The sequence below is a fragment of the Heteronotia binoei genome, chromosome 17 (genome assembly GCF_032191835.1).
Source record: "Heteronotia binoei isolate CCM8104 ecotype False Entrance Well chromosome 17, APGP_CSIRO_Hbin_v1, whole genome shotgun sequence".
Taxonomy (NCBI): Eukaryota; Metazoa; Chordata; class Lepidosauria; order Squamata; family Gekkonidae; genus Heteronotia; species Heteronotia binoei.
In genome coordinates this window covers 55,362,727-55,388,721 of record NC_083239.1, presented here as the reverse complement: position 1 = coordinate 55,388,721, position 25,995 = coordinate 55,362,727, and the positions used below count along the sequence as shown (strand labels likewise).

The 25,995-nt window shown below is 52.6% G+C and overlaps 1 protein-coding gene across 1 annotated transcript in view; it reads left to right on the top strand.

The window, feature by feature from the left end:
* The window catches only part of VASP (vasodilator stimulated phosphoprotein), a 44,521-nt gene extending 20,480 nt beyond the window's left edge, over positions 1–24,041 (top strand). The window contains exons 2-13 of the mRNA XM_060258368.1: positions 4,162–4,333; positions 4,626–4,794; positions 5,731–5,800; positions 10,046–10,107; positions 10,638–10,945; positions 11,762–11,859; positions 12,098–12,158; positions 13,894–13,927; positions 16,540–16,585; positions 18,410–18,494; positions 20,438–20,495; positions 23,914–24,041. Of these exons, the coding sequence (XP_060114351.1) occupies positions 4,162–4,333; positions 4,626–4,794; positions 5,731–5,800; positions 10,046–10,107; positions 10,638–10,945; positions 11,762–11,859; positions 12,098–12,158; positions 13,894–13,927; positions 16,540–16,585; positions 18,410–18,494; positions 20,438–20,495; positions 23,914–23,951 (1,201 nt within the window). The 3' untranslated portion in view covers positions 23,952–24,041. The remainder of the gene's footprint in view (positions 1–4,161; positions 4,334–4,625; positions 4,795–5,730; positions 5,801–10,045; positions 10,108–10,637; positions 10,946–11,761; positions 11,860–12,097; positions 12,159–13,893; positions 13,928–16,539; positions 16,586–18,409; positions 18,495–20,437; positions 20,496–23,913) is intronic.
* Positions 24,042–25,995: the final 1,954 nt, after the last annotated feature.

The window sequence follows — 25,995 nt, the reverse complement described above, 5'->3', positions numbered from 1 at the left end:
GTTCAGAATGTAAGCTTTCATATGAAGAAGATGATGGTATTGGATTCATATCTTGCCCTGTACTCTGAATCTCAGAGTCTCAGATCGGCTCACCATCTCCTTTACCTTCCCACAGACACCCACGACAGACACCCTGTGAGGTGGGTGGGGCTGAGAGAGCTCTTGCAGCAGCTGCCCTTTCAAGGTCTGGCTGACCCAAGGCCATTCCAGCAGCTGCAATTAGAGTAGAGTTTCCGGCTCAACGTGAGGAAGAACTTCCTGACCGTTAGAGCGGTTCCTCAGTGGAACAGGCTTCCTCCTTGGGAGTTGGTGGGCTCTCCTTCCTTGGAGGTTTTTGAACAGAGGCTAGGTGGCCATCTGACAGCAATGCGGATCCTGTGAATTTAGGGGGAGGGGTTTGTGAGTTTCCTGCATTGTGCAGGGGGTTGGACTAGATGACCCTAGAGGTCCCTTCCAACTCTAGGATTCTATTAGGAAGAACTTCCTGACCGTTAGAGCGGTTCCTCAGTGAAACAGGCTTCCTCCTCGGAAGGTGGTGGGCTCTCCTTCCTTGGAGGTTTTTAAACAGAGGCTAGATGGCCACCTGACAGCAATGAGGATCCCGTGAACTTAGGGGGAGGTGTTTGTGTGTTTCCTGCGTTGTGCAGGGGGTTGGACTAGATGATCCTAGAGGTCCCTTCCAACTCTGTGATTCTATGAGGAGTGGGGAATCAAACCTGGCTCTCGCACATAAGTCCTTACACTTCACTACTACACCAAACTGGCATGCATACTTCATCAGACAATGCATACGAAAGCTTACGTTCTGAGCAAAACTTGGTTGGTCTTAAAGTTTCCACTGGATTCCAACTTTGTTTTATTGCTTCAGACCAACATGTCTGCCCACCTGGCTCTCTCTGTGTGCAGTTGTGGGGGGTTTTTGCTGAGGCTGAGCCACAGTTTTGGGCATGGAATAAGCTGAAACCTCAAATCAAGCCCCATATTCAAATCTTGCCCCCCTCCACTAAAAGTTGGATGATCCTAACGGCTTCCTTTTTTCCCCTTAGGTTTTGCATGTGCTTTTTCTTTTTGATCCCACTGTGAGCTCCTGGCAAGTTTTCCTCCTGCCGCTGTGTCAGGGTTGCCCCCTCTCTCCTGGCAGAAGGACCTGGCCAACAGGCAGCAATCCCACTGGTGCAGCTGCCTCACTTTTCTGCCCGCACCTTCTGAACTTCTGTTCTGTGGCTATTAAGGGCACTAGAATATGAGCGGCTGAGACAGAATAGGATGGGGAGCAGGCAGACTGATGTGGCCAGATTTCCAGGTTCCCTAAGAGGGGCAGGAAGTGGATTCCAACCCCCCCTTATAAGGCCTGGCCTCTGGGGAATCTAGGCCGAGGGACTGGAAAGATTGTCCCCTTTGCCAAGGTACATTTCTCTTGCCTGTTGTTTGAGCTCCTGTGACATGACGCTTTGCAGAGCTTTCTTTCCAGATGTCCGCTGTGCAGCAGCTGAGGTGTATGTGTTGGTGCCAACTGCAGTGGATGCAAGAGGACGGGGGTGGGGGGTGTTGTCTGAAAGGGCAGCCAGAAGGGAGATCTAGGGTGCACGGCCCCTTCCCGGCTTCTCCTCCAGCTTTGACCTCTGGGAGATGGGAAAAACTTTGTCTGCTGAGCAATGTTCCCTCTAAGCTGCAGAGTCTTGTGAGCAAAAATTCTACTTTGTGAGCTACTGCATGAATTATCGTGCTCTGGGGTCATCCTTCCTGAGCTAAGACACAAACGTGTGAGCTGGAGGCTAAAAATCTGTGCGCTGGCTCACGCTAACTCAGCTTCGAGGGGAACGCTGGTGCTGAGGTCTGCGTGCTGAAATGGAGCAGGGCCATTTTCGATAAATGAAAAGTAGCAAGCTCAGCTCTGGAATTTCAAGAGTTGGTTATATTGCATGGTCGCCACCCCACCCCATGGTTCTCAAGTGCTGAAAATTTCAACTCATATCATTTTTTAAAAATTAATACGAACATATACAACAGGGGTGGCCAACGGTGGCTCTCCAGATGTTTTTTTTGCCTACAACTCCCATCAGCCCCAGCCATTGGCTATGCTGGTTGGGGCTGATGGGAGTTGTAGGCAAAAAACATCTGGAGAGCTACCGTTGGCCACCCCGATATACAACATGAAAGTCTCTTGCTGAGTGACGTGTCCATAGAATCGTATCCAGTCTCAGTTAAATAAATGAGTCGTGCCATATCAATGTTTAGTGTCTGAAATTCGCGAAACAAAGAGGATATTAATAAAATAGAAGCCTTGTCAACTGTTCCTTCAGTGAGTCAAGCAGAATATAAATTGTTGCGTTATGAGCCAACTATTTCCCTAATTGAAAATGCAGTGTACATATTGTTAACATAATCTCAAATGGGTTATAACGATGTATAGCCTGTATCTAAACTTTTAAGTAACGCTCATATTGTCAAAAGATGCTCCTTTGAGAGAGGGCCTTTTTGGTGGCAGCCCCACGACTATGGAAGAATCTCCCTAGGGAGTTGTGCCTGGCCTCTTTCACTTTTTGAACTTTAGGAGGCAGCTGAAGACTGTTTTATTTAGAAGCGCATTGAATTAAAACTGTACTCAGCTTGCTGGGGGGAAAGCGTAGAGGAATGGGGAAGGCAATGGCAAACCACCCTGTCAAAAGTCTGCTGTGAAAACACCATGATGTGATGTCGCCCCAGAGTCAGGAATGACTGCTGCTTGCACAGGGGACTACCTTGACCTTTTTTTAAACTGAGTTTTGGTTTTAATGTTTAAAAATATATTTTATTATTATTTTGGGGAGGGACGGTGGCTCAGTGGTAGAGCATCTGCTTGGCAAGCAGAAGGTCCCAGGTTCAATCCCCGGCATCTCCAAAAAAGGGTCCAGGCAAATAGGTGTGAAAAACCTCAGCTTGAGACCCTGGAGAGCCGCTGCCAGTCTGAGTAGACAATACTGACTTTGATGGACCAAAGGGCTGATTCAGTATAAGGCAGCTTCATATGTTCATATGTTCAATATTGTAAGTCACTTTGAACTCCACAGAAAGAAAGGCAGCTAATGAAATCTTTCAAATAATAACTGAAACAAGTTATTACTCAGAGAAGACATAATACAAGATTGCTTATCCTTTATTTAGCCTTTTGTTCCAAAAATTGGTTTAAAACAAGAGTGGCCAAAGTATGGCTCGGGAGCCACATGTGGTTCTTTTGCACATATTGTGTGGCTCTTGAAGTCCGCACTACCCTGTCGGCCGGCTCAGAGAAGGCGTTTGTCTCTTTAAATCGCTTCTCCAAACCCAGCCAGCTGGTGGCTTGAACAATGCATTTAAAGTTAAAGTTGCTTTCTTTCCACCTCTCCCTCCCTCCTCCATCTCCCATCTATTTGCCTTCCTTCCTTCCTTGCGGCTCTCAAATATCTGACACTCATGTCTTGTGGCTCTCAAACATCTGACATTTATTCTATGTGGCTCTTACACTATGCCAGTTTGGCCACCCCTGGTTTAAAATATCCAACAAGGTTCTTAAAATTTCTTTGAGGATAAATTAACTCGATAAGAAAAACAATGTTCCAAACTGAGCCACGCCAGACATTTTGGGCTGCTGGGAATCTCCCCCCACCACCACCAATCTAGCCACGATATCTAATTTAGCTGCCACTAAAAAACACAATGCAAGTTCTAAATCTGAAAAAGACATGCTGTCTTGTATGTAAAGTGGCGTGTGTGATCGTTGTGATTCACCAGGTGGATTGGTACCTACCCTGTCTACCTATAAAATAGATGACAAAATTCCCCCAAACCTGGATTTTTGTACAATTCCAAAAGATACGAACAAAAATCCGCTTGAGATTTCTTTTAGGAGAATGAAATAAAATTGCACATTTCTGTGCCAAAGTATGAGCTCTTCAGGGGAGGTGCAGCTGTTTGCAGAGTTGTATTATGTCATCTGCACAGTGTTAATGCAACTTAGGCTTTCTCCTTACTGGTAAAACGTCAGAAATGCAGGGGCAAGGAATGTCTTGTGCATACGGAAGTATCGCTAGGCTTTCCAGGTGAGGGGCGGTGCGTTTTGAATAGTGCCCTGCCCCCTTTGTGGGTGGGGGATCTCTGTCTTGTGCCTAACCCCCTCCTCTTGTCCCCCCCCCCCCTCCCCAGTGAGACGGTAATTTGCACCACCCGAGCGACTGTGATGCTGTATGACGACGTCAACAAGAAATGGATGCCGGCAGGGAGTGGACCCCAGGTCTTCAGCCGCATCCAGATCTACCAAAACCCCACCACCAACACTTTCCGGGTGGTGGGGCGCAAGATGCAGCCGGACCAACAGGTACGCCCCAAAACAGGCTTCTGGAGGCAGGGTGGGAGGGGGTGGCTGACGGGGTGGGCCTTGCCGCTTGTCGTAGGGACGGAAGAGAAGGAATTCCCTGGCCAGGAAGGGGGCATAGCATGGGGCATCCCGCCTGGAGCAGTGGGACGTAGGTTGTGCCCCTCTGCTGCTCCCCTGCAACACAGGCCTTGCTGGGTGGGCTAACTCTTCCCCCCCACCACACAGCTTCTATGTTCTGCTCACCTGTTCAGTTCACCCCCCCCCCTCCCCGCTTCTCTCCTGCTGCCCCAAGGTGGTGATCAACAGTTCAATCATCAAAGGGCTGAAATACAACCAAGCCACCCCCAATTTCCACCAGTGGCGTGATGCCCGCCAGGTTTGGGGGCTCAACTTTAGCACCAAAGAGGAGGCGGGGCAGTTTGCCAGTGGAATGTTACATGCGCTGGAGTCGCTGGATTCAGGTGAGTTGGGGGTAGGGGCGGGAGAGCCCTTTGGGAGGGCAGGGTGAGGCCCCCAGGTCAGGGCACCCCTGGGTGGGAGAACGACACCCTGTGTCATGAAAGGCTAGCTCTGCACTGGGAAGGAACGGAAGAGGGGCCCTGGGGTAAGAAACGGAGGTTGCTTTGCTTTGCATTCTAGAGTAAATGAAATTGCTTCAGTTAGCCCACAACCCACATCTCTCTGTGATTCACTCTTGTGAACCCACTTCCTGCTGGGAAGCAAGCTGACACAGTAACATGCAGAGATGCACCAGGCAACCTCTTCTGAGGGCTGGTGGTTTATGCTGGCAGCGGATTGATTAATTCAGTCATGGGTCATACGGAGATGCCAAAGAATCACTTCTTTGGAGAGGCTGATTAAAAGGAGGCAAAACTGCTGTAGTGAACGCACAGGGGTGCAACAGGCAGCCTCTTCCATTGTTTCATTAACGTCTGGCATTTGTTTGTTTGGATGAAATTCTCTGGCAGGCCACGGCTTGGGAATTTCTGCAGCAGAAGACGGTGGACTGGCTAAGCCTAGGGGTTTGGCTGGCTAGAAGGGCCTGCTTCATAAAATGTTTGGATTTATAAATGTCACAAGAAAGAGAAGAGCTCAGAAGTATCTCAGATTTCATCCCCAAGCCCTTGGCAGCCATTCTTGCTCACAAAAATACCCTTGCCTCAGTTTTGGTGTTTGTCAAAAATGGGCAGATCTGGTGCGCAAACTCTTTTTTTTTCTGGGAGCTTCAGAAGCCCGGAGGCAGGGAACAAAATTGGGAAATTTGTATTTAACTTAAGAGGAGGGAGGAGGGAAGGGGGTGGCGTGAATACTTCCCTCTTCACACTCGAACACCCCCCCCCTCCCACACGAGAGCCGTGAGGATGCCAAACTCAAGGGGGTCTTTTTCCCCACCCCAGGAAACTCTGCCCCGCCTCGGCCCACCCAGAACGGCCCCTCAGTGGACGAAGCGGCTGAGCAGCAGAAAAGGTATTTGGACCCTCAGACGGGTCTCTTTTCCGGGGGAGGGGGGAGATTTTGCTTTATTTGACTTTGCTTGTGGAGTTCGGCTTGGTGTATTGGCTGGCTTGTTCTTCTGCCCCCAAACCATGCTCCGTGGGGCTTGAAATATTCCTCCTCAGCACCAGGGACGTGTCAGGAGAAGATGATATTGGATTTATATCCCACCCTGTACCCTAAATCTCAGTGGTCACAGTCTCCTTTATCTTCCCCCTCCACACACACACATACACACAACAGACACCCTGTGAGGTGGGTGGGGCTGAGAGGGCTCTCACAGCAGCTGTCCTTTCAAAGACAGAGTCTCAGAGCAGCCTACAATCTCCTTCCCCTTCCTCCTTACCCCACAACAGACACCCTGTGAGGCAGGTGGGGCTGAGAGACTTCTTCCCAGAAGCTGCCCTTTCAAGGACAGAGTCTCAGAGTGGCCTACAATCTCCTTTATCTTCCTCCCCCACAACAGACATCCTGTGAGGCAGGTGGTGCTGAGAGAGCTCTCCCCAGAAGCCGCCCTTTCAAGGACAGAGTCTCAGAGTGGCCTACACTCTCCTTTCCCTTCCTCCCCCACAACAGACACCCTGTGAGGTGGGTGGGGCTGAGAGGGCTCTCCCAGAAGCTGCCCTTTCAAGGACAGACTCTCAGAGTGGCTCACAATCTCCTTTCCCTTCCTCCTCCACAACAGGCACCCTGTGAGGTGGGTGCGGCTGAGAGGGCTCTTCCCAGTCTCAAGTGTCACTCCATCTTGTTCCTCTTTGGCTTGAATCATAATGGTCAAGGCAAAGGTTTATAAGTTGGGAGAACTGGCGGGCTTGTCAGTTCTGACAATGCGTGTGTATGCCCATGAAGCTGAAATAAAGATCTTGAACTCTACGTCTTTTCCTTGGCTCTGGGTCTGACACCCAAAAGCTGCCCTTTCAAGGACAGACTCTCAGAGCGGTTCACAATCTCCTTCCCCTTCCTCCCCCACAAAAACAGCCTGTGAGGTGGGTGGGGCTGAGGGAGCTCTCCCAGAAGCTGCCCTTTCAAGGACAGAGTCTCAGAGTGGCTCACAATCTTCTTCCCCTTCCTCCCCCACAACAGTCACCCTGTGAGGCGGGTGGGGCTGAGAAAGCTCTCCCCAGAAGCTGCCCTTTCAAGGGCAGACTCTCAGAGCAGCCTACAATCTCCTATATCTTCTCCTCCCACAACAGACACCTTGTGAGGTGGGTGGGACTGAGAGAGCTCTCCCAGAAGCTGCCTTTTCAAGGACAATCCTTGAGAGCTCTGGCTGACCCAAGGCCATTCCAGCAGCTGCAAGTGGAGGAGTGGGGAATCAAACCCTGTTCTCCCAGATAAGAGAGCTCTGGCTAACCCAAGGCCATTCCAGCAGGTGCAAGTGGAGGAGTGGGGAATCAAACCCAGTTCTCCCAGAGAAGAGAGCTCTGGCTGACCCAAGGCCATTCCAGCAGCTGCAAGTGGAGGAGTGGGGAATCAAACCTGGTTCTCCCAGAGAAGAGAGCTCTGGCTAACCCAAGGCCATTCCAGCAGCTGCAAGTGGAGGAGTGGGGAATCAAACCCAGTTCTCCCAGAGAAGAGAGCTCTGGCTGACCCAAGGCCATTCCAGCAGCTGCAAGTGGAGGAGTGGGGAATCAAACCTGGTTCTCCCAGATAAGAGAGCTCTGGCTGACCCAAGGCCATTCCAGCAGCTGCAAGTGGAGGAGTGGGGAATCAAACCCGGTTCTCCCAGAGAAGAGAGCTCTGGCTAACCCAAGGCCATTCCAGCAGGTGCAAGTGGAGGAGTGGAGAATCAAACCCAGTTCTGCCAGAGAAGAGAGCTCTGGCTGACCCAAGGCCATTCCAGCAGCTGCAAGTGGAGGAGTGGGGAATCAAACCTGGTTCTCCCAGATAAGAGAGCTATGGCTGACCCAAGGCCATTTCAGCAGGTGTAAGTGGAGGAGTGGGGAATCAAACCCGGTTTTCCCAGATAAGAGAGCTCTGGCTGCCCCAAGGCCATTCCAGCAGGTGTAAGTGGAGGAGTGGGGAATCACACCCGGTTCTCCCACATAAGAGAGCTCTGGCTGACCCAAGGCCATTCCAGCAGGTGTAAGTGGAGGAGTGGGGAATCTAACCCGGTTTTCCCAGATAAGAGAGCTCTGGCTGCCCCAAGGCCATTTCAGCAGGTGTAAGTGGAGGAGTGGGGAATCAAACCCGGTTTTCCCAGATAAGAGAGCTCTGGCTGCCCCAAGGCCATTTCAGCAGGTGTAAGTGGAGGAGTGGGGAATCACACCCGGTTCTCCCACATAAGAGAGCTCTGGCTGACCCAAGGCCATTCCAGCAGCTGCAAGTGGAGGAGTGGGGAATCTAACCCAGTTCTCCCAGATAAGAGTCGTGCACTTAACCACTGCACCAAACTGGCTCTGCAGGAATTGCCCCTGTAGCTGAAGGGCAGATTCGGACCAGCCATCCTGTTCAGGCCTGAGGCTCAGGCGAGCCAGCACAGGGGTCATGGTTAAGAATGTCGAACTAGGCTCTGGGGAATCCAGGTTTGTATCTCCCCCCTCTGCCACGGAAGCTTGCTGGGCGACCCCGGGGGCAGTCACACCCTCTCCACCTCACCTACCTCACAGGGTTGGTGTGAGGATAAAACAGAGGAGAAGGATGTGATCTGCTTTGGGACCTCGTTGGGGAGAAAGGCAGGATTAAATAAAGTAAATAAAATCAGATGCAGACCTTCCCTTCAGTCACCGCGGCCTGGTGGGAGGGACAGGCAGTTCCTTCCTTTGCTTCCACCACCGCCCTGTTTTCTTGCTTGTCTTGGAAGGAGCTCACGAATGAGAGAAAGATCCAGGTGTTGGTCTGAAGCAGTAGGACAAAGCAGGAGCCCAGTTGCACCTTTAAGGCCAACAAAGTTTTATTCAGAACGCAAGCTTTCGTGCGCCACGAGCGCGCTTCGTCAGACAAAAGTATGGAACGGCCAGCAGTCCTAAATATAGAGCAAGTGGGCTGTGAGTCAGCCCGAAGAGTCACGGAAATGTTTTTTCGCAGATTAGGAGAGTCCCAAGTTGGGGTCTGGTGTTTGTTAGTTTGTGCGAACTGGGCTGAAAGAACAACAATTACCGTATTTTTCGCTCCATAAGACGCACCTGAGCATAAGACGCACCTAGTTTTTAGAGCTGTTTGTGTGAATTTAGAGGCATTTGTGTGAATTTTTTGCAGTATTCGCTCCTTAAGACGCACACACTTTTCCCTCCACATTTTTTTGGGGAAAAAGTGAGTCTTATGGTGCAAAAAATACGGTAAGTTGGAATAGCAGGCTGATGGCCGGGTGCTAAAACCCATTACGGATCCTGGGTGTGAAGTGCAGTAAATGAGAGTCTGTTTCAATGTTAGCTCTGGGTTAAAATGAGGGCACGGGTTTCTCAGAGGTTTGATTGAAACATGTAACACGCATATAAGCATCATTCTCGTTTGCCATTAGAAAAAAGAATACATTAAAATATAGTGGAAGATGGGTTAGTATATGTAATGAGAGAAAGAGAGTCTGGCAGGATCCGGGGGTCTCCCAGGTGTGTCCTGGGTTCCCCCGTTGGGTTGAGCGCTCGGCTAGAACACCTCTGTGACCTGGCCACCACGTGAGGCAGGCCGCTTCCAGCCCCATGACACAGAGGTGGGGAAGTGGGGGCCAGATGGGAAGAAACATGTTGGGGAGGCGGGATCCGAATGCAGCCCCTGAATTCCTGCAGGTGCTGTGGTCTGCCTGCTGTGAATCCACCCGCCCCCCTTCCTCCAGTCCTTGGGGCAAATGACATCTCCCTTTGAACTCCACTTGGCTTAAGAGGCACCTGGCCAGTGTGGGAGGCTGCTGACCGGTGGGCCCCCCCAGCCGCTGAGGGCGGGGACCGTCAGCTTAGCTGCTAATCGGATTGTGGGGTCAGCCGGGTTGGATCCAGGCGTCTTTGCCCGCTGCCTCCATTCCAGTTTCCCAGGGCTTGGGCGCGAGCACACCCCACTCACTCGGGGAGTCCTCCAGCTTGGTTGCCCCCTCCCTCCGGCACCATGTGTGGCTTTGCCGTTTCAGGGATTTTGCCCGAGCCCCCTCCCCGCAGGTGAGTGGTGTGGAGGGACTTGGGCACCTGAGCACAGCTCTTTGGTGTTGGGGGGGGGGGAGAGCCTGGGGTGGTAACTGTTATCCTTCTGGGGGGGATTGACAGCTGTTCCTCTCGTCCCTCCTTGCAGGCAACAGCTGGAGCGGGAGCAGCAGGAGCTAGCCGAAAGAGAGCGCAGGGGGCCGATCTCAGGTGGGTTTCTGAAGGGGGGGTGCAAAGTAGCAGCTCTGGCTCCTCCCCTTCCTTTGTGTTCTCTGTCTCAGGTGTTTTGGAGGGCTCAGAGCTTGCAAAGAGTTGTTCTGTGTCTGCTGATCCAAGCGGGCAGATCTCTCCCAAATCTCTGGCCGCTTTGGGGGTCAGGCAGCTGGTTTTCTCTAGACCAGTTTGGCCCAGGATCCTGGAGGGTTGGGGGGGAGGAGTGGGCGGGGAGATATTTGTGTAATTGCCAGCGTTGTGCAGGGGGGGTGGACTGGTTGACCCCGGAGGTCCCCTTCCAACTCATGTGATTCTGCTGGCCCGGTGGCGAGTGGGGCTGAACCCATTCCCAGGAGGTGGCCGGAGAGTATTTGGAGGAGGAACAATTGGTTTAGCAGGGATTAATGCTGCGGAGGAGGGGGGAGGAATTCTGCTCACCAGGGTCAGCGAAGAAGCCAGCTGGGCTTGCAACCCCGTTCCCCCCCCTCCCCAGTTTTCCTGGCACTGAATTCTCCTTCTTGTCTCAGCCTCCCCTGTGACCCCATCAGGAGGAGGCCCCCCGCCGCCCCCAGGACCACCGCCGGCACCGCCATGCCTCCCTCCGGGACCAACGATGGGACCTCCGGGGCCGCCGCCGGGAGCTCCGCCGGGGCCACCCCCGCCGCCAGGGCCGCCCCCACCCCCGGGCCCGCCCCCCTGCTCTGCCCCCTCGGGAGGGGGGCCGCCCCCAGCGCCTCCTCTCCCCCCTCCCCAGGCCCCAGGCGGAGGGGCTGCGGGGCCCCCCAGCGGGTTGGCGGCCGCCCTTGCAGGGGCGAAGCTCAAGAAGGTGGGCAAGGTGAGTTTGGGGGGGGTTGAGGTGGGCCTTACAGGTGCAGCAGAACCGTCAGGTTGCAGAGCATAACCGCTTCAGTGACCCAGCTCAGCTCTCCAGCTGCAGTGCAGACCTCCCGGCACTTCTCAGAGAGCCAGCCTGGTGTCGTGGTGAAGTGTGCGGACTCTTATCTCGGAGAACCGGGTTAGATTCCCCACTCCTCCACTTGCACCTGCTGGGATGGCCTTGGGTCAGCCAGAGCTCTGGCAGAGGTTGTCCATGAAACGGCAGCTGCTGGGAGAGCCCTCTCAGCCCCACCCACCTCACAGGTTGTCTGTTGTGGGGGAAGAAGATATAGGAGATGGTGAGCCGCTCTGAGTCTCTGATTCAGAGAGAAGAGTGGGGTATAAATCTGCAGTTGTCTTCCCCACTCCTCAACTTGCAGCTGCTGGCATGGCCTTGGGTCAGCCATAGCTCTCGCAGGACTTGAAAGGGCAGCTGCTGGGAGAGCCCTCTCAGCCCCACCCACTTCACAGGGTATCTGTTGTGGGGGGAGAAGAGATAGGAGATTGTGAGCCGCTCTGAGTCTCTGATCCAGACAGAAGGGCGGGGTATAAATCTGCAGCTTCTTTTTCCTTGGCCGCTTTTCCCCCTGGAGTAGCAGCTTCGCTGTGTCCTCCAGTCCCTGCTTGTAGACACTCCAACTGAAGGCTCCTGGGCGGGGAGGGGGCGGGGTGTCAGGGTGCCCACGGGCTCCGGAACGCTGGCCCTGTAGAGATCCTCGTGTTCCTTTGGCCTTCAGAGGAGCTGACCCTTCCCTGCCTTTTTCCCGCCCTGCAGGAGGAGGGACCAAAGGCCACACCCGCTGCTGCCGCCCCTCCCGGTGGTCCTGGCGGGGGAGGGCTCATGGAAGAAATGAGCGCCATGCTGGCCCGGCGGTGAGTGGGACTGAACCCCAGGGCGGTTGTTGAGGGGAGGAACAGTATGGGTTCTCCACAGCCCTAGTCAAGAGCTGTTTGAGGAAGGGCGATTTGGCCCTTGGAAGCTCCGAATCCTGCAAAAACAGCTCTGCTAGCAGAACGGATGAAGGCACACTGCTTCTGGTGCCCACCGTTGTCCGGGGTGCTCGGGGCCGGCTGCTACAAGCCCTCCTTAACCGCCTCCTTCCTTCCATAGAAGGAAAGTTGCGGAGCAGGGTGAGAAACCGATTCCAAAGAAAGAGGAAGGCCCCGCGCAGGTGAGATTGGCAGCGGAAACCCTGCTTGCCCGGAGGCCACTGGGGGGTGGGGAGGGGGGGGCTTGGTCGCTTGCCACAGCTGGAAACTGTTGCTGCATTCTTCCTTCCCCAAGGTGGCCACAGTTGCTCTTTGCGTTCAGGTGCTTTCTGATGTGCCCCTTGCGCATTTCTTGCCCATTTCAGCCGGGCTTTGCGCAGGGGGGGCCTCTTGGAGGGGATTGGGCCCCTCGATGAGTTCAACCTGTGTGTCTATCACTAAGGCTGATTGTGCCCCCCAAACCCTCCAACCCCGGGCACCCACCTCTTCCCCCTTCTCTGTGGCTCTGGGTGGGCATTTCTGAGAGTTAAAATCAAAACAAGGAAAAGCTCGACACTAGACAAATTATGAAAATTTAATATTGAATAATGAGTCCCACGCTGTAATCTGTCTCAGCCCAAAAGTCCATACGAAGACCCCGGGTTTTATTAACTTTGTTTCAGTTATTTCAGTCTTCCGTAGTGGTGTGGGATTCATTCAAGTAATTCCAGACGTATGGAGAATTGAACGTTAGCTTGATTACGTGGTAAAGTAAATTGTATTGGAAAATTGGAATAATCAGGAAGTTGATAAAAATAAACGCTTATGAATTAAATTGATTGGCTTTGACGTCTGGAATTACTTGATTGAATCCCACACCACTGTGGAAGATTGAAATAATTGAAACAAAGTTAATAAAACCTGGGGTCATCGTGTGGACTTTTGGCTGAGACAGATTACAGTGTGGGACATTATTATTATTATTATTATTATTATTATTATTATTATTATTATTCTGCCCATTCCCCCATAGAGGCTCAGAGTGGAGTACATCAGTATAAGTAATAATAAAATCACAGTAACATCACAATAAAAGTCACAATCTTTAATAAAAGTACAACAGGATGATCCAGCAAGATGGTATAGCAGAATGGTACAGCAGAATGATACGGTAGGGGAGGCCAACCGATCTAATTGATAGATGCCCACCGCCTCATCCAAAAGCCTGGGAGAACAGCTCTGTTTTACAGGCCTTACGAAAGGCTAACAAGCCGGGTGGGGCCCGGATCTCCATAGGGAGCTGATTCCACCAGGTAGAAGCAAGACGGGCATCTCTTGTACCGGGGATGGTCAAAAGATCTTGGGAGGCCGAACGAAGCAACCTCCAGGGCATATATGGGAAGAGAAATTAATTTTCATAATTTGCCTGGTGTCGGGGTTTTCCTTGTTTCGATTGACACAGCCATTTCTGAGAGTTCTCAGATGTGTTGCTTGAGCATCTAATTATCCCTGGGGAGGGACGGTGGCTTAGTGGTAGAGCATCTGCTTGGGAAGCAGAAAGTCCCAGGTTCAATCCGTGGCATCTCCAAAAAAGGGTCCAGGCAAATAGGCATGAAAAAACCTCCGCTTGAGACCCTGGAGAGCTGCTGCCAGTCTGAGTAGATAAGACTGACTTTGATGGACCGAGGGTCTGATTCAGTATAAGGCAGCTTCATATGTTCACCCGCTGGACAGAATCTGGCCCGTGCCACTGAACTGGCATCTCTGCTTTTGCCAGTGTGCCATGATACCCAGACGCTTTTCTCTGCCCCACCCCCCTGGCTGCTTGCTTTTCTGCACCAAAGTGGGTTGGAAGGATGCTGGGGTGGGGGCAAAGCGGACAGCCTTTCTGTTGCTGAGTGTTTCCCCCTCCCCCCCCCAATTTTGTTCCCACCGCAGGAAGACGTGGAAGCCGCAGGTGCCAAGACCACAGGTGGGTGTGAACGGTGGCAATGCCGGCGAGAGAGTGGGCACGGGTCTCTCTGGCTTTGAAGGGGGGGTGTGCCTGGCCCACCCCTCCCCTGAGGAAACAGGATGCCGAGTTGTGGCAGGAGAAAGATGGATGGCCAGCAGTGTTCTCTTTAAAGAAGAGCCAGTTTGGTGTCATGGTGAAGTGTGCGGACTCTTATCTGGGAGAACCGGGTTTGATTCCCCCACTCCTCCACTTGCAGCTGCTGGAATGGCCTTGGGCCAGCCATAGTGGTTAAGTGCGTGGACTCTTATCTGCGTTTGATTCCCCCACTCCTCCACTTGCAGCTGCAAAATGGCCTTGGGTCAGCCAGAGCTCTCTTATCTGGGAGAACCGGGTTGGATTCCCCCACTCCTCCACTTGCAGCTGCTGGAATGGCCTTGGGTCAGCCATAGCTCTGGCAGAGTGGTCCTTGAAAGGGCAGCTTCTGGGAAAGCTCTCTCAGCCCCACCCACCTCACAGGGTGTCTGTCATGGGGGAAGGAGATAAAGGAGATCGTGAGCCACTCTGAGACTCTGATTCAGAGAAAAGGAAGGGGTATAAATCAGTTTGGTGTAGTGGTTAAGTGCCTGGACTCTTATCTGGGAGAACCAGGTTTGATTCCCCACTCCTCCACTTGCAACTGCTGGAATGGCCTTGGGTCAGCCACAGCACTCACAGGTGTTGTCCTTGAAAGGGCAGCTGCTGTGAGAGCCCTCTCAGCCCCACCCACCTCACAGGGTGTCTGTTGTGGGGGGAGGATATATAGGAGATTGTGAGCCGCTCTGGGTCTCTGATTCAGAGAGAAGGGTGGGGTATAAATCTGCAGTCGTCGTCTTCTTTGATTCCCCACTCCTCCACTTGCAGCTGCTGGAATGGCTTGGGGTTAGCCATAGCTCTTGTAGGAGTTGTCCTTGAAAGGGCAGCTGCTGGGAGAGCCCTCTCAGGCCCACCCACCTCACAGGGTGTCTGTTGTGGGGGGAGAAGATAAAGGACATTGTGAGCCGCTCTTGAGTCTCTGATTCAGGGAGAAGGGCGGGGTATAAATCTGCAATTCTTCTAAGCTGAGTTGGCGTGAGCTAGCTCACAGTTTTTTAGCTGCTGGCTCAAACATTTTCCTCTTAGCTCAGGAAGGATGGCCCGAAGCAAACTAATTTATGCAGTTGCCAAATCTCCTGCTCACAACTTTTGTAGCTCACAAAGTAGAATTTTTGCTCACAAGACTCCACAGCTTAGAGGGAGTGTTGCTGGCCCCGCCTGCAGTTTCTGGGGATTGCAGAGAGCCGGTGTGGTTGGAGTGCCAGGTCAGGATTGGAGAGAGATTTAGAATCCCCCTTCCACTGTGGCAGCTTGCTGGGTGACCCTGGGTCAGTCACACACACTCTGCCTAACCTACCTCACTGGGTTGTCGTGGGGATAAAGCAGAGGAGAGAGAATCGTGTGAGCCGCTTTTGGGTCCTTGTTGGGGAGAACAGGGCAGAAAAGAAGTAGACCAGGGGTCCCCAACCCCTGGGCCATGGACCGGTCCCGATCCGTGGCCTGTTAGCAACAGGCTGTGAGTTGCATCATTTCATTATATTATTACAATGTAGTCATAACAATAAGACGACGACATTGGATTTATATCCTGCCCTCCACTCTGAATCTCAGAGCGGCTCACAATCTCCTTTATCTCCCTCCCCCACAACAGACACCCTTTGAGATGGGTGGGGCTGAGAGAGCTCTCTCAGAAAGTGCCCTTTCAAGGACATCCTCTGCCAGAGCTATGGCTGACCCAAGGCCATTCCAGCAGCTGCAAGTGGAGGAGTGGGGGATCAAACCTGGTTCTCCCAGATAAGAGTCCATGCACTTCACCACACCACCAAAATAAAGTGCACAATTATAGCATCCCAAAACCATCCCCCAGTCCGTGGAAAAATTGCCTTCCACAAAACCGGTCCCTGGTGCCAAAAAGGTTGGGGACCACTGAAGTAGACAAATACCAGGCTGGGAATGGACATCCAAAAGAGGGTGGTGGTGGGCCGGCCGGGCCTTTTGTCCCTTGGCTCTTTTGTGCTGGGATCGGGGGAGGGAATGACGATTTGTTCCAGGCATGCGGTGAAAAAATCACCTGAACTGACTACGCAAAATGCAGCCTGTTCAGCTCCCAGCAGATGTAAACTGACCCTGTTGCAAAAGTTGTTGCTGTTGCGTCTTTTCCTTGGGAGTCTGGTATCCAGTACCAGTTAGAGAGAGAGGCTCCTAAAACGCCAAGGTACCAAAATGCCCCTCAGTCCACTCCAGTCACAGGCTGGCCTGCATCAGCAAAGAGGGGAGGAGCCCTGCAGCCCTGGTACATAATCACAGACAACTCGAGCAAGCGAGCCCAGCTGTATCTTTGGGACAAATTGTGTACATTGCCTTGGCTGCATGCTCCGAAAGTTCTGGAGTCCGGAATGGGCCGAATAAGACTTCTAGGCAGCTGAACCCTTCCCTGTGCGTGGCTGGCACCCCCAGAAACGGTGGTGCTGATGTCTGTGTGCCAGTTTTCCATCCTGTGAGATTGGATTGGGGAGATGGGCATTCATGAGGCTCTCTGGGGCCTGCTCTCTTTCTAGACGCCTTCCGAAGACCTTGGGAGAAGACCAGCACGACGCTGCCCAGGTAAGAGCTACTGGCCTTGAGCCCCATGACAAGGGTGCTGGGGGCCTCTGCCTTCCCTCAGCACCCCCCCCCCCCCCCGGTCTCTGGTGGTTGCATTTCTTGCTTCCTTCCCAGGCAGAATGGGGCCCCACACCTCAGGAGAACCTGGGGGCCCCTACGATGCTCCCTCTGGAGCCGTGGCAGGAGTAGCCAGCGAAGGGTTAGGGTTCCTTTCTCCCCCTCTTCCACCCCGTGTCTCAGTCTTTCTCTTCCCCCCCCCCCCCCCCATCAGGAAGAGCGTGGTTCCGAAGAGCTTCACAGTCCCGGCTCCGGCCCGGACTCCCGTCGGCCATTTTAGGTATCGAGCAGAAAGGCCGGCGAAAAGTAGGACGCTAAGTGCACGCTAGAGAGGGTAGTCTCTTTATCTGGAGGTGCTCAGTGAGTAAAGGGCGTTTCCGTTCCATGGCGCCAGCCCGAAAAGAAAGGGGCTTCCCCGGCCGTCTTGCCAACGTGGCCCGAGCGTGGAGAGTTGAGGGACGGGGGACGACGGACCGCCTCTCGCACTGTGCTTGCAGTCCAACGGGGCGGGGGGGGGAGCTGGATTTGGAGGGAGTGTTTCAGGGGGCAGACAGAAGGCAGCTGGTGGTGTCTTGGACTGGGCCTTGTCCTATAAAGAAGCCCCCACCCAGCTGGGAAAGACCCACCCTCCCAGAAGCCAGTGGAACCAGCTGAGGCTGCTTGGCGGGCTTGTCTGCTTAGTGCAGCTACCTGCTCTAAAATAGTTCCAGTTCTCTATCCCTCACTCCCTCTCAGGGGCTGCTGAATAAGAGGCAGGGCCCTCTGCCTCACTTCTGTCAAACTCAGGTGAATTCTCAGACTGAATTCTGTCGCAGAACCCCGGGCTCTCGTTTGTGTGGGGATGGGAGCGTGAGCCATTGGGGGCTTTTGCTCCCCCTTCTCCAATCCTGGCAGAGCCTTCTTGGACCCTCCCTCAGCCGTTCTCAGGCAGGGAAAGGACCTCAGAGTCCCAGGCTAGCTTTTCCCTACCCCAGGAATGGAGCTTCTGCGGGGCGTCGGCTCTCTGAGTGAGTCCCTGTTCTCAGGCGGAAGATCTCGGGCTCCATCCCCAACACCTCCAGTTTGGTTTGAGGATTTTGGGGCTCAGGGGATCATGACTTGGATCCCGGTGAGCTGCTGTTAGCCAGAGCAGGCAGTCTCTGCCTCCCGAGACCTTCTCTGCCCACCTGGGTGGAAGCGTAAAGCCCCGAACCAAAGCCACACTTTATAGGAAAGGGTAAGGTTGGCCCTTTTTGCTGGTGGCCAGTTTTGGAGAGAGGCCACCTGTGTCCATCTTCGTTGTGCCTGTGGACTGCCCAGGTGTGCATTCTGAAAAATAACCCCCTTCACCCTGTGTGCCCTTCCATCGTTCCTACAAATACCATGCTTCTCTGCCCTTTCTCTGAGTGGACTCTGGGATGCCGAATGCTCCGGCTTAGAATGCATAAGGGGTAGTCATGACTGCAAAGAAGCTCATATGCCAGATTTTTGGGGGAAGTTGGAAGCTGGAGGGGAGTGCAAGAGAAGCCAACCCCCCCCCCCCCGCCCCACCCCAGTGCATCCTTAAGGGAGAAGGGTGTTCTCAGCCCTTCCCTCAAACATGAATTTGTGCTGTGTTTCTATCAGTTGTATATCTGCTGTTGGAAAGCCACAGGCTCGGACGTAGAGAAGCTCTGAGGAACTCAGTCCTTTGGGCGTCTCTGGTGGGTGTATGACGTTCCGTGGGGCCCAGCTTTTTGGTTGGGAGGCTGATCCAGTGGCCGATTCTGAATTCTGCCCTTTTCCCAGGATGAAATCTGCCGGGGCCATCAGTGGCTCCGAACCCACGAGCGGCGGTGCAGGGGACGAATCCGAGCTGGAACGGGTGAAACAGGTATGCGCTCACTTCTTTTCCATGTGCTTTAAGACGTCTCTCCTTTCCCTGACAGCGTCTCCAGCAGCTGCTGTTGTGCCTCTCCTTCCTGCAGCTGCGCCCAGCTGGGGCCCGTTTCTGGCCTCCCCTCTGATGGCACGGCTGCTGCTGCTTTGTGGGGCTTTGGGCGAAGGGAGCGGGTTCAACTGTGCCAACAGGGTGGCACATGGATGGCCATTCTGCTGGTGGTTGCCAGCTGTGATCATGGTAAAGAGTGAAATCCCCAGGTGTAGAGGCAAAGTGTCACCGTTCTGTAGCTGCTGAGGCCAAACGGGATTATTCTGGATGGCTTTTTGCACAGGTAAAGAGGACTGTGGTGGAAAGGGCCATCAAGTCACAGCTAAGATTGTGAGCCGCTCTGAGATTCAGAGTGAAGGGCGGGATATAAATCCAATTTCCTCTTCTTCTTCCTCCTCTTCTTTATTTATTTATTTCAGTTTAAGAACATAAGAGAAGCCATGTTGGATCAGGCCAATGGCCTATCCAGTCCAACACTCTGTATCACACAGTGGCCAATATGTATACACACACACACAAACTGGCTAATAGCCACTGATGGACCTCTGCTCCATATTTTTATCCAGTCCCCTCTTGAAGCTGGCTATGCTTGTAGCCACCACCACCTCCTGGGACAGTGAATTCCACATGTTAATCTCCCTTTGGGTGAAGAAGTACTTCCTTCCATCCGTTCTAACCTGACTGCTCAGCAATTTAAATTTATAGCCCACCCTTTCCCAAATGGGCTCTGGGCGGGTAACAACAGTCAGTAATACCAGGTTAAAATCAGATACATATAATAAAACAATATACAATCTAAAAGCAATATAGCAGTCTAAAAACAAACCCCCAATTCTGCAGTTGGTGGTATCAGTTGCCTCCACTCCACATTCTTTTATCCAGTCCCCTCTTGAAACTGTCTATGCTTGCAGCGGCTGCCACCTCCTGTGGCAGTGAGTTCCATGTGTGAATCGCCTTTTAGGCGAAGAAGTTTGAGTGTGGCGGGCACCTTGAAGACCAACGAAGTTTCATTCTGGGCATCGGCTTTTAGTGTGAGTGCCCAGTTCATATGAACATATGAAGCTGCCTTATACTGAATCAGACCCTTGGTCCCTCAAAGTCAGTCTTGTCTTCTCAGACTGGCAGCGGCTCTCCAGGGTCTCAAGCTGAGGTTTTTCACACCATTTTGCCTGGACCCTTTTTTGGAGATGCCAGGGATTGAACCTGGGACCTTCTGCTTCCCAAGCAGATGCTCTAAACACTGAGCCACCGTCCCTCCCCTGCTCTCCAGGGTCTCAAGCTGAGGTTTTTCACACCATTTTTGCCTGGACCCTTTTTTGGAGATGCCGGGGATTGAACCTGGGACCTTCTGCTTCCCAAGCAGATGCTCTACCACTGAGCCACCATCCCTCTCCAAACATATGAACATATGAAGCTGCCTTACACTGAATCAGACCCTCGGTCCATCAAAGTCAGTCTTGTCTTCTCAGACTGGCAGCGGCTCTCCAGGGTCTCAAGCTGAGGTTTTTTTCACACCATTTTGCCTGGACCCTTTTTTGGAGATGCGGGGGATTGATACAGATACCTGAAGGTCTCTTCTACTCAGAATCAAACTTGTCGGTCTCCACGGTGTCACCGCGTTCAAACTTTGTTCCGCTGCTTCAGGCCAACACGGCAACCCGCCTGGCTAAAATAAAACAGAACGGCGCTATTCTCCACAACCCCTTGACTGACTATCCAAATACTGGGTGGCCGAAAAGACTGACGGTCTGAGCTGGGCAAGGGCCGCATCCTTTGGAAATGCCGAATGGATCTCCAAAAGTGAGAGGCTGGCAGCAGAGTTTGCAGGGGGGAGAGCGCCGTGAAGATCCCCTCAACTTCCCCCTTAACATGTGCCTCTTCCGTAGGAATTACTGCAGGAAGTCCGAAAGGAGCTCCAGAAGGTGAAAGAGGAGATCATACAAGGTGAGTGAGTGGGTTGGGGGCTGGGGAGGGGGATAGGGAGAGGCTGCAAGGAAGGAGGCCTTTGGGACCAAGCAGAGCCCAAGAGTGGTCTTCAAGGGACCCCAAGGACACCCCTCAGTGGCTTCACAACCCTATCAGGGTTGTGAAAGAGAGAATCTTACCTGTACCCTTGAAAATGGACGTGGGGGGGCACAAGAAAGGCATGTGTGGCGGGGGGGGGGGTAGATTTGTGTTTTAATACCTTGCATTTGTTTTTCTTTCTTAACCCCTATTGTGATTTTTGCCCCACCCCTTTTTTTTAAGGTTAAAATAAATAAACTTTATTGAATGTTTATCAATACAGCGATGATATGTCCCTAGCTTTTACAAAGACAGGATCGGTCCGACGTTAATTGATAACGACAAGGTCTCGCAGTCGGTATAGCAGAAATAAACCAAATTAGTTCAAGATCAAAAATAAGTCAGTTTCCTGCAAAATAAATTCTGAGGTACAATATTATGGTCCATTAAATAAGAAATCAAAAGGCAACCGAACAGATACAACACACTCTTCGTGGTGTTCTAAAGATAATTCGAATGAGTTACATGCAGTTTTGTTAATTATAAACAGTTCCCGTAATCTCTGAAACCAGTTTTCTAAGGAAGGTGGAGAGGAGTTTACCCAGCTAGCCGCTATAGGAAGTCTGGCAGCTGCAATTAGGATATTTATTAAAATACAAGTGCATTTCCTAAGCGAGAGATCTTTTCGATGGCGTAGTAGAAAAACGTCGGGTTTTAAAGGCAAGCGGCAGCCAATAATCGGGTCTTATTTGGGTTTGAATTTGTTGCCAAAATGTAGAAATGTGTTTACAGTTCCACCAAACGTATATATAAGTAGCTAATTCTCCACAATTTTTTGTACAAGTAGGTGCAATACCACCCTCCCGTAGGGGCGAGCAAAGCTATTTGCTCCTGCCCAGCAAATGCAGCCCCAGATAACAAAACAGCTTGTGTAGTTAAAATGCATCTTCATACTGAACCAGACCTTCCATTCTGCGTGCAGCGTTTCTGCTTTAAACCACTCAGGAATATGAGCCTGCCTGGGGGCTGTGTTGTCTGTTCTGGTTGGATGACGCCCCTGTCAGTCACACCTGAAATTCTGTCTCCCTGGCTATCTCTACCATTTCTGGGCAATGAACGTTCCTACTAGTTACCAAACATGGAAAATTACTAAAGCTGCCTAAAGAATGAGCATGATTTAGACCAGCGTTAAGCATCCCCTTTGCTCCAGTGTTGGTAGAATTGGATGAATATAGAGCAGTAGTCCCCAACATTTTTGGCACCAGGGACCAGTTTTGTGGATGACAATTTTTTCACGGACTGGGGCGGGGGGGGGGGGGGCAATGGTTTTGGGGTGATACAATTGTGCATTTTATTTTGGTGTGGTGGTTAAGTGCATGGACTCTTATCTGGGAGAACCGGGTTTGATTCCCCCCCTCCTCCACTTGCACTTGCTGGAACAGCCTTGGGTCAGCCATAGCTCTCGCAGAGGTTGTCCTTGAAAGGGCAGCTGCTGTAAAAGCTCTCTCAGCCCCACCTACCTCACAAGGGTGTCTGTTGCGGGGGAGGAGGACAAAGGAGATCGTGAGCCACTCTGAGATTTGGAGTGGAGAGCAGGATATAAATCCAGTATCTTTTTCTTCTTATTATTATTACTTCATTTTAACGTATAATGAAGTAGTTATACAACTCATGGCCCAGTTGCTACAGACCAGTATCAGTCCACAGACTGGGGTTTGGGGACCTCTGATGTAGAGGACAGAGCTGTGAAGAAGAAGAATTGCAGATTTATACCCTGCCCTTCTCTCTGAATCAGACTCAGAGCGGCTTACAATCTCCTTTATCTTCTCCCTCCACAACAGACACCCTGTGAGGTGGGTGGGGCTTATAAGAGGGCTCTAACAGCAGCTGCCCTTTCAAGGACAGCTCTGCGAGAGTAGATGATGATTTTGGATTTATATCCCGCCCTCCACTCCATCTCAGAGCGGCTCACAATCTCCTTTATCTTCCTCCCCCACGACAAACACCATGTGAGATGGGTGGGGTTGAGAGAGCTCTCACAGCAGCTGCCCTTTCAAGGACAGAGTCTTAGAGCGGCCTACAATCGCCTTTATCTTCCTCCCCCACAACAGACACCCTGTGAGGCAGGTGGGGCTGAGAGAGCTCTCCCAGAAGCTGCCCTTTCAAGGACAGAGTCTTAGAGCGGCCTACAATCTCCTTTATCTTCTCCCTCCACAACAGACACCCTGTGAGGTGGGTGGGGCTTATAAGAGGGCTCTAACAGCAGCTGCCCTTTCAAGGACAGCTCTGCGAGAGTAGATGATGATTTTGGATTTATATCCCGCCCTCCACTCCATCTCAGAGCGGCTCACAATCTCCTTATCTTCCTCCCCCACGACAAACACCATGTGAGATGGTGGGGTTGAGAGAGCTCTCACAGCAGCTGCCCTTTCAAGGACAGAGTCTTAGAGCGGCCTACAATCGCCTTTATCTTCCTCCCCACAACAGACACCCTGTGAGGCAGGTGGGGCTGAGAGAGCTCTCCCAGAAGCTGCCCTTTCAAGGACAGAGTCTTAGAGCGGCCTACAATCTCCTTTATCTTCTCCCTCCACAACAGACACCCTGTGAGGTGGGTGGGACTTAAGAGGGCTCTAACAGCAGCTGCCCTTTCAAGGACAGCTCTGCGAGAGTAGATGATGATTTTGGATTTATATCCCGCCCTCCACTCCATCTCAGAGCGGCTCACAATCTCCTTTATCTTCCTCCCCCACGACAAACACCATGTGAGATGGGTGGGGTTGAGAGAGCTCTCACAGCAGCTGCCCTTTCAAGGACAGAGTCTTAGAGCGGCCTACAATCGCCTTTATCTTCCTCCCCCACAACAGACACCCTGTGAGGCAGGTGGGCTGAGAGAGCTCTCCCAGAAGCTGCCCTTTCAAGGACAGAGTCTTAGAGCGGCCTACAATCTCCTTTATCTTCTCCCCCCACAACAAAAACCCTGTGAGGTGGGTGAATCTGAGAGAGCTCTCACAGCAGCTGCCCCTTCAAGGACAACTCCTGCGAGAGTTCTGGCTGACCCAAGGCCATTCCAGCAGTTGCAAGTGGAGGAGTGGGGAATCAAACCTGGTTCTCCCAGATAAGAGTCGGCGCACTTAACCACTACACCGTCGTGGCTCTCTCTGTGAAATGTTGCACAGGTCATTCAGACAGGAAGGGAAAAAAAGATCCCAGAAGTGCTTGGCTGTAGAGTAGCAACAGAGAGCAAATGCTATGAAATGACAGGCATAAAAGCCATTGCACATTTTGCTTTTGGAGGGGCATTCTACGTAAGTTTAACTGCCATCTCTCTCTCTCTCTCTCTCCCCCCCCCCCCCTCTAGCATTCGTCACAGAGCTGCGGAAGCGGGGCTCCCCTTAGCCCCCCCACGCCGCCACCTTCAGCCGCTTCCCAGTGCCGCCTGGAGTCAGCCGTTGAACTCCCAAATATGCAGACACAAAAGAATAAAAACAGACAAGAAAAGAGAGAGAGGAAAGCGCCACCCCCACCTTCTCCTTCCCCCCTCCAAGAGATCCTCACACCCCTGACCTTTCGGCTCCCGGGCCTCCGGACCCCCACTGTGCAATTTCAGGGTGGGGGGGAGGGGCACAGTCTGTGGCAGCCTCTCCCCCTGGAAGGGCAGGAGCCCCCACCGTGCCTTACCCACAGCAATAGCGACACCCCCTCTTCTCCCTGCCCCCAGAGGCTGTTTCCGTGGGAGGGAGGGGGGACTGGATCCTCCCCCCTCCCCTGTGCCATTCCAGAGGCTCTGCTTTTTCGAGGAGGGGGAGGGGGGCTTGGGCAGCCAGGCCAGAGGGGGAGGGGTCCTGGGAAGAAGGAGGAGCCAAGAGCTGAGCTCTTGTGCTGGGTGGGGGGAGCGGGAATCCCACCGGCTGTGGACACTGGAGTAGAGAGGTCTCGGTTCCCCCCCTTCTGCTGGGGGCACCTCTGCAGAGGAGAGGGGCCAAGAAGGCAGCTGGCATCTCAGAGGTGGGCTTCGGGGGGGGGGGCGTTTTCCTGCTGGTGACCATCCTTGGGGCCCTGCCTACCCCACAACGCATGCCCTCTCCTCCCCACCCACCCCCCAGGGCAGCCTCTGCATCCCCTGCCCCCCTTGGCCTCATTTCACTCACACACACACTGCTGGTTTCTCTTGTTTTATATATATATATTTTTTACACCGAGATGGGGGAGACCGCTTTTAAAATATTTTATCTCGACCCCAATCCTCACCTCTCTGGATAACATTTTTTTTTTGACATTTTCACCCCTCTCCCCTCTGCAGGGAGGGAGAGAGAGACACTGGCAAGGTTCGTGCGTTTTTCTACCGAGCTGTAATTTTTTTGACTTTTTGTGTTTTGTTCTTTTTTGTTGAGCCGGATGGGATATTATATTTTGATTTCTTTTTTAAAAGAAAAAGAGGCATTTGTTTTGACTGATCGCTGGGGTATTTCTGCCCGGTTTCTACGCACTCTCCTGCCCCCACCCTGGGCACCCGCTCTCACCCGCAGATGGGCACCAGGATCTCGGGCTCACGCACCCAGCTTCTCTAGGAATAAATAAATTTCCCCCCCTTTTTTGTAAAACTGCAAACTGTTGTGTGTCCTTTTCACTGGGCGATGGGGCTGGAATGGGGGCTCAGGAACGGGGGCGGCTTTATTCCCTGCACACACACAGCAACAAAGGGGGCGGGGGGGATCCTTCAAGTGGCATTGAGTCCCGCTACAGACCCTTGCTGCTGTACTGGCTACAAGCCTTTGGGTGCAGGCAGGGGGGTTGTGTGTGTTAAATGGGGGGGGGGCATGCACCCTCTTCAGGTGCGGTGGTTAAAATTCATTGCAACTACAGCCCCTACAAGATTATGCATGGGATAGAGAAGGTAGAGAAGTACTTTTCTCCCTTTCTCACAATACGAGAAATTGTGGGCACTCCATGAAATTGCTGAGCAGTCGAGTTAGAATGGATACAAGGAAGTCCTTCACCCAAAGGGTGATTAACAGGTGGAATTCACTGCCACAGGAGGTGGCGGCGGCGGCTACAAGCATAGCCAGCTTCAAGAGGGGATTGGATCAACATCTGGAGCAGAGGTCCATTGGTGGCTATGAGCCACAGCCTATTGTTGGAACTCTCAGTCTGGGGCAGTGATGCTCTGTATTCCTGGTGCTTGGTGAGGGGCAAAGTGGGAGGGCTTTTAGCCCCACTGGTGGACCTCCTGATGGCACTTGGTTTTGGTTTGTTTGTTTTTTAGCCACTGTGTGACACAGTGTTGGACTGGATGGGCCATTGGCCTGATCCAACACGGCTTCTCTTATGTTCTTATGTGACACAGAGTGTTGGACTGGAGGGGCCACTGGCCTGATCCAACATGGCTTCTCTTATGTTCTTATGTGACACAGAGTGTTGGACTGGATGGGCCACTGGCCTG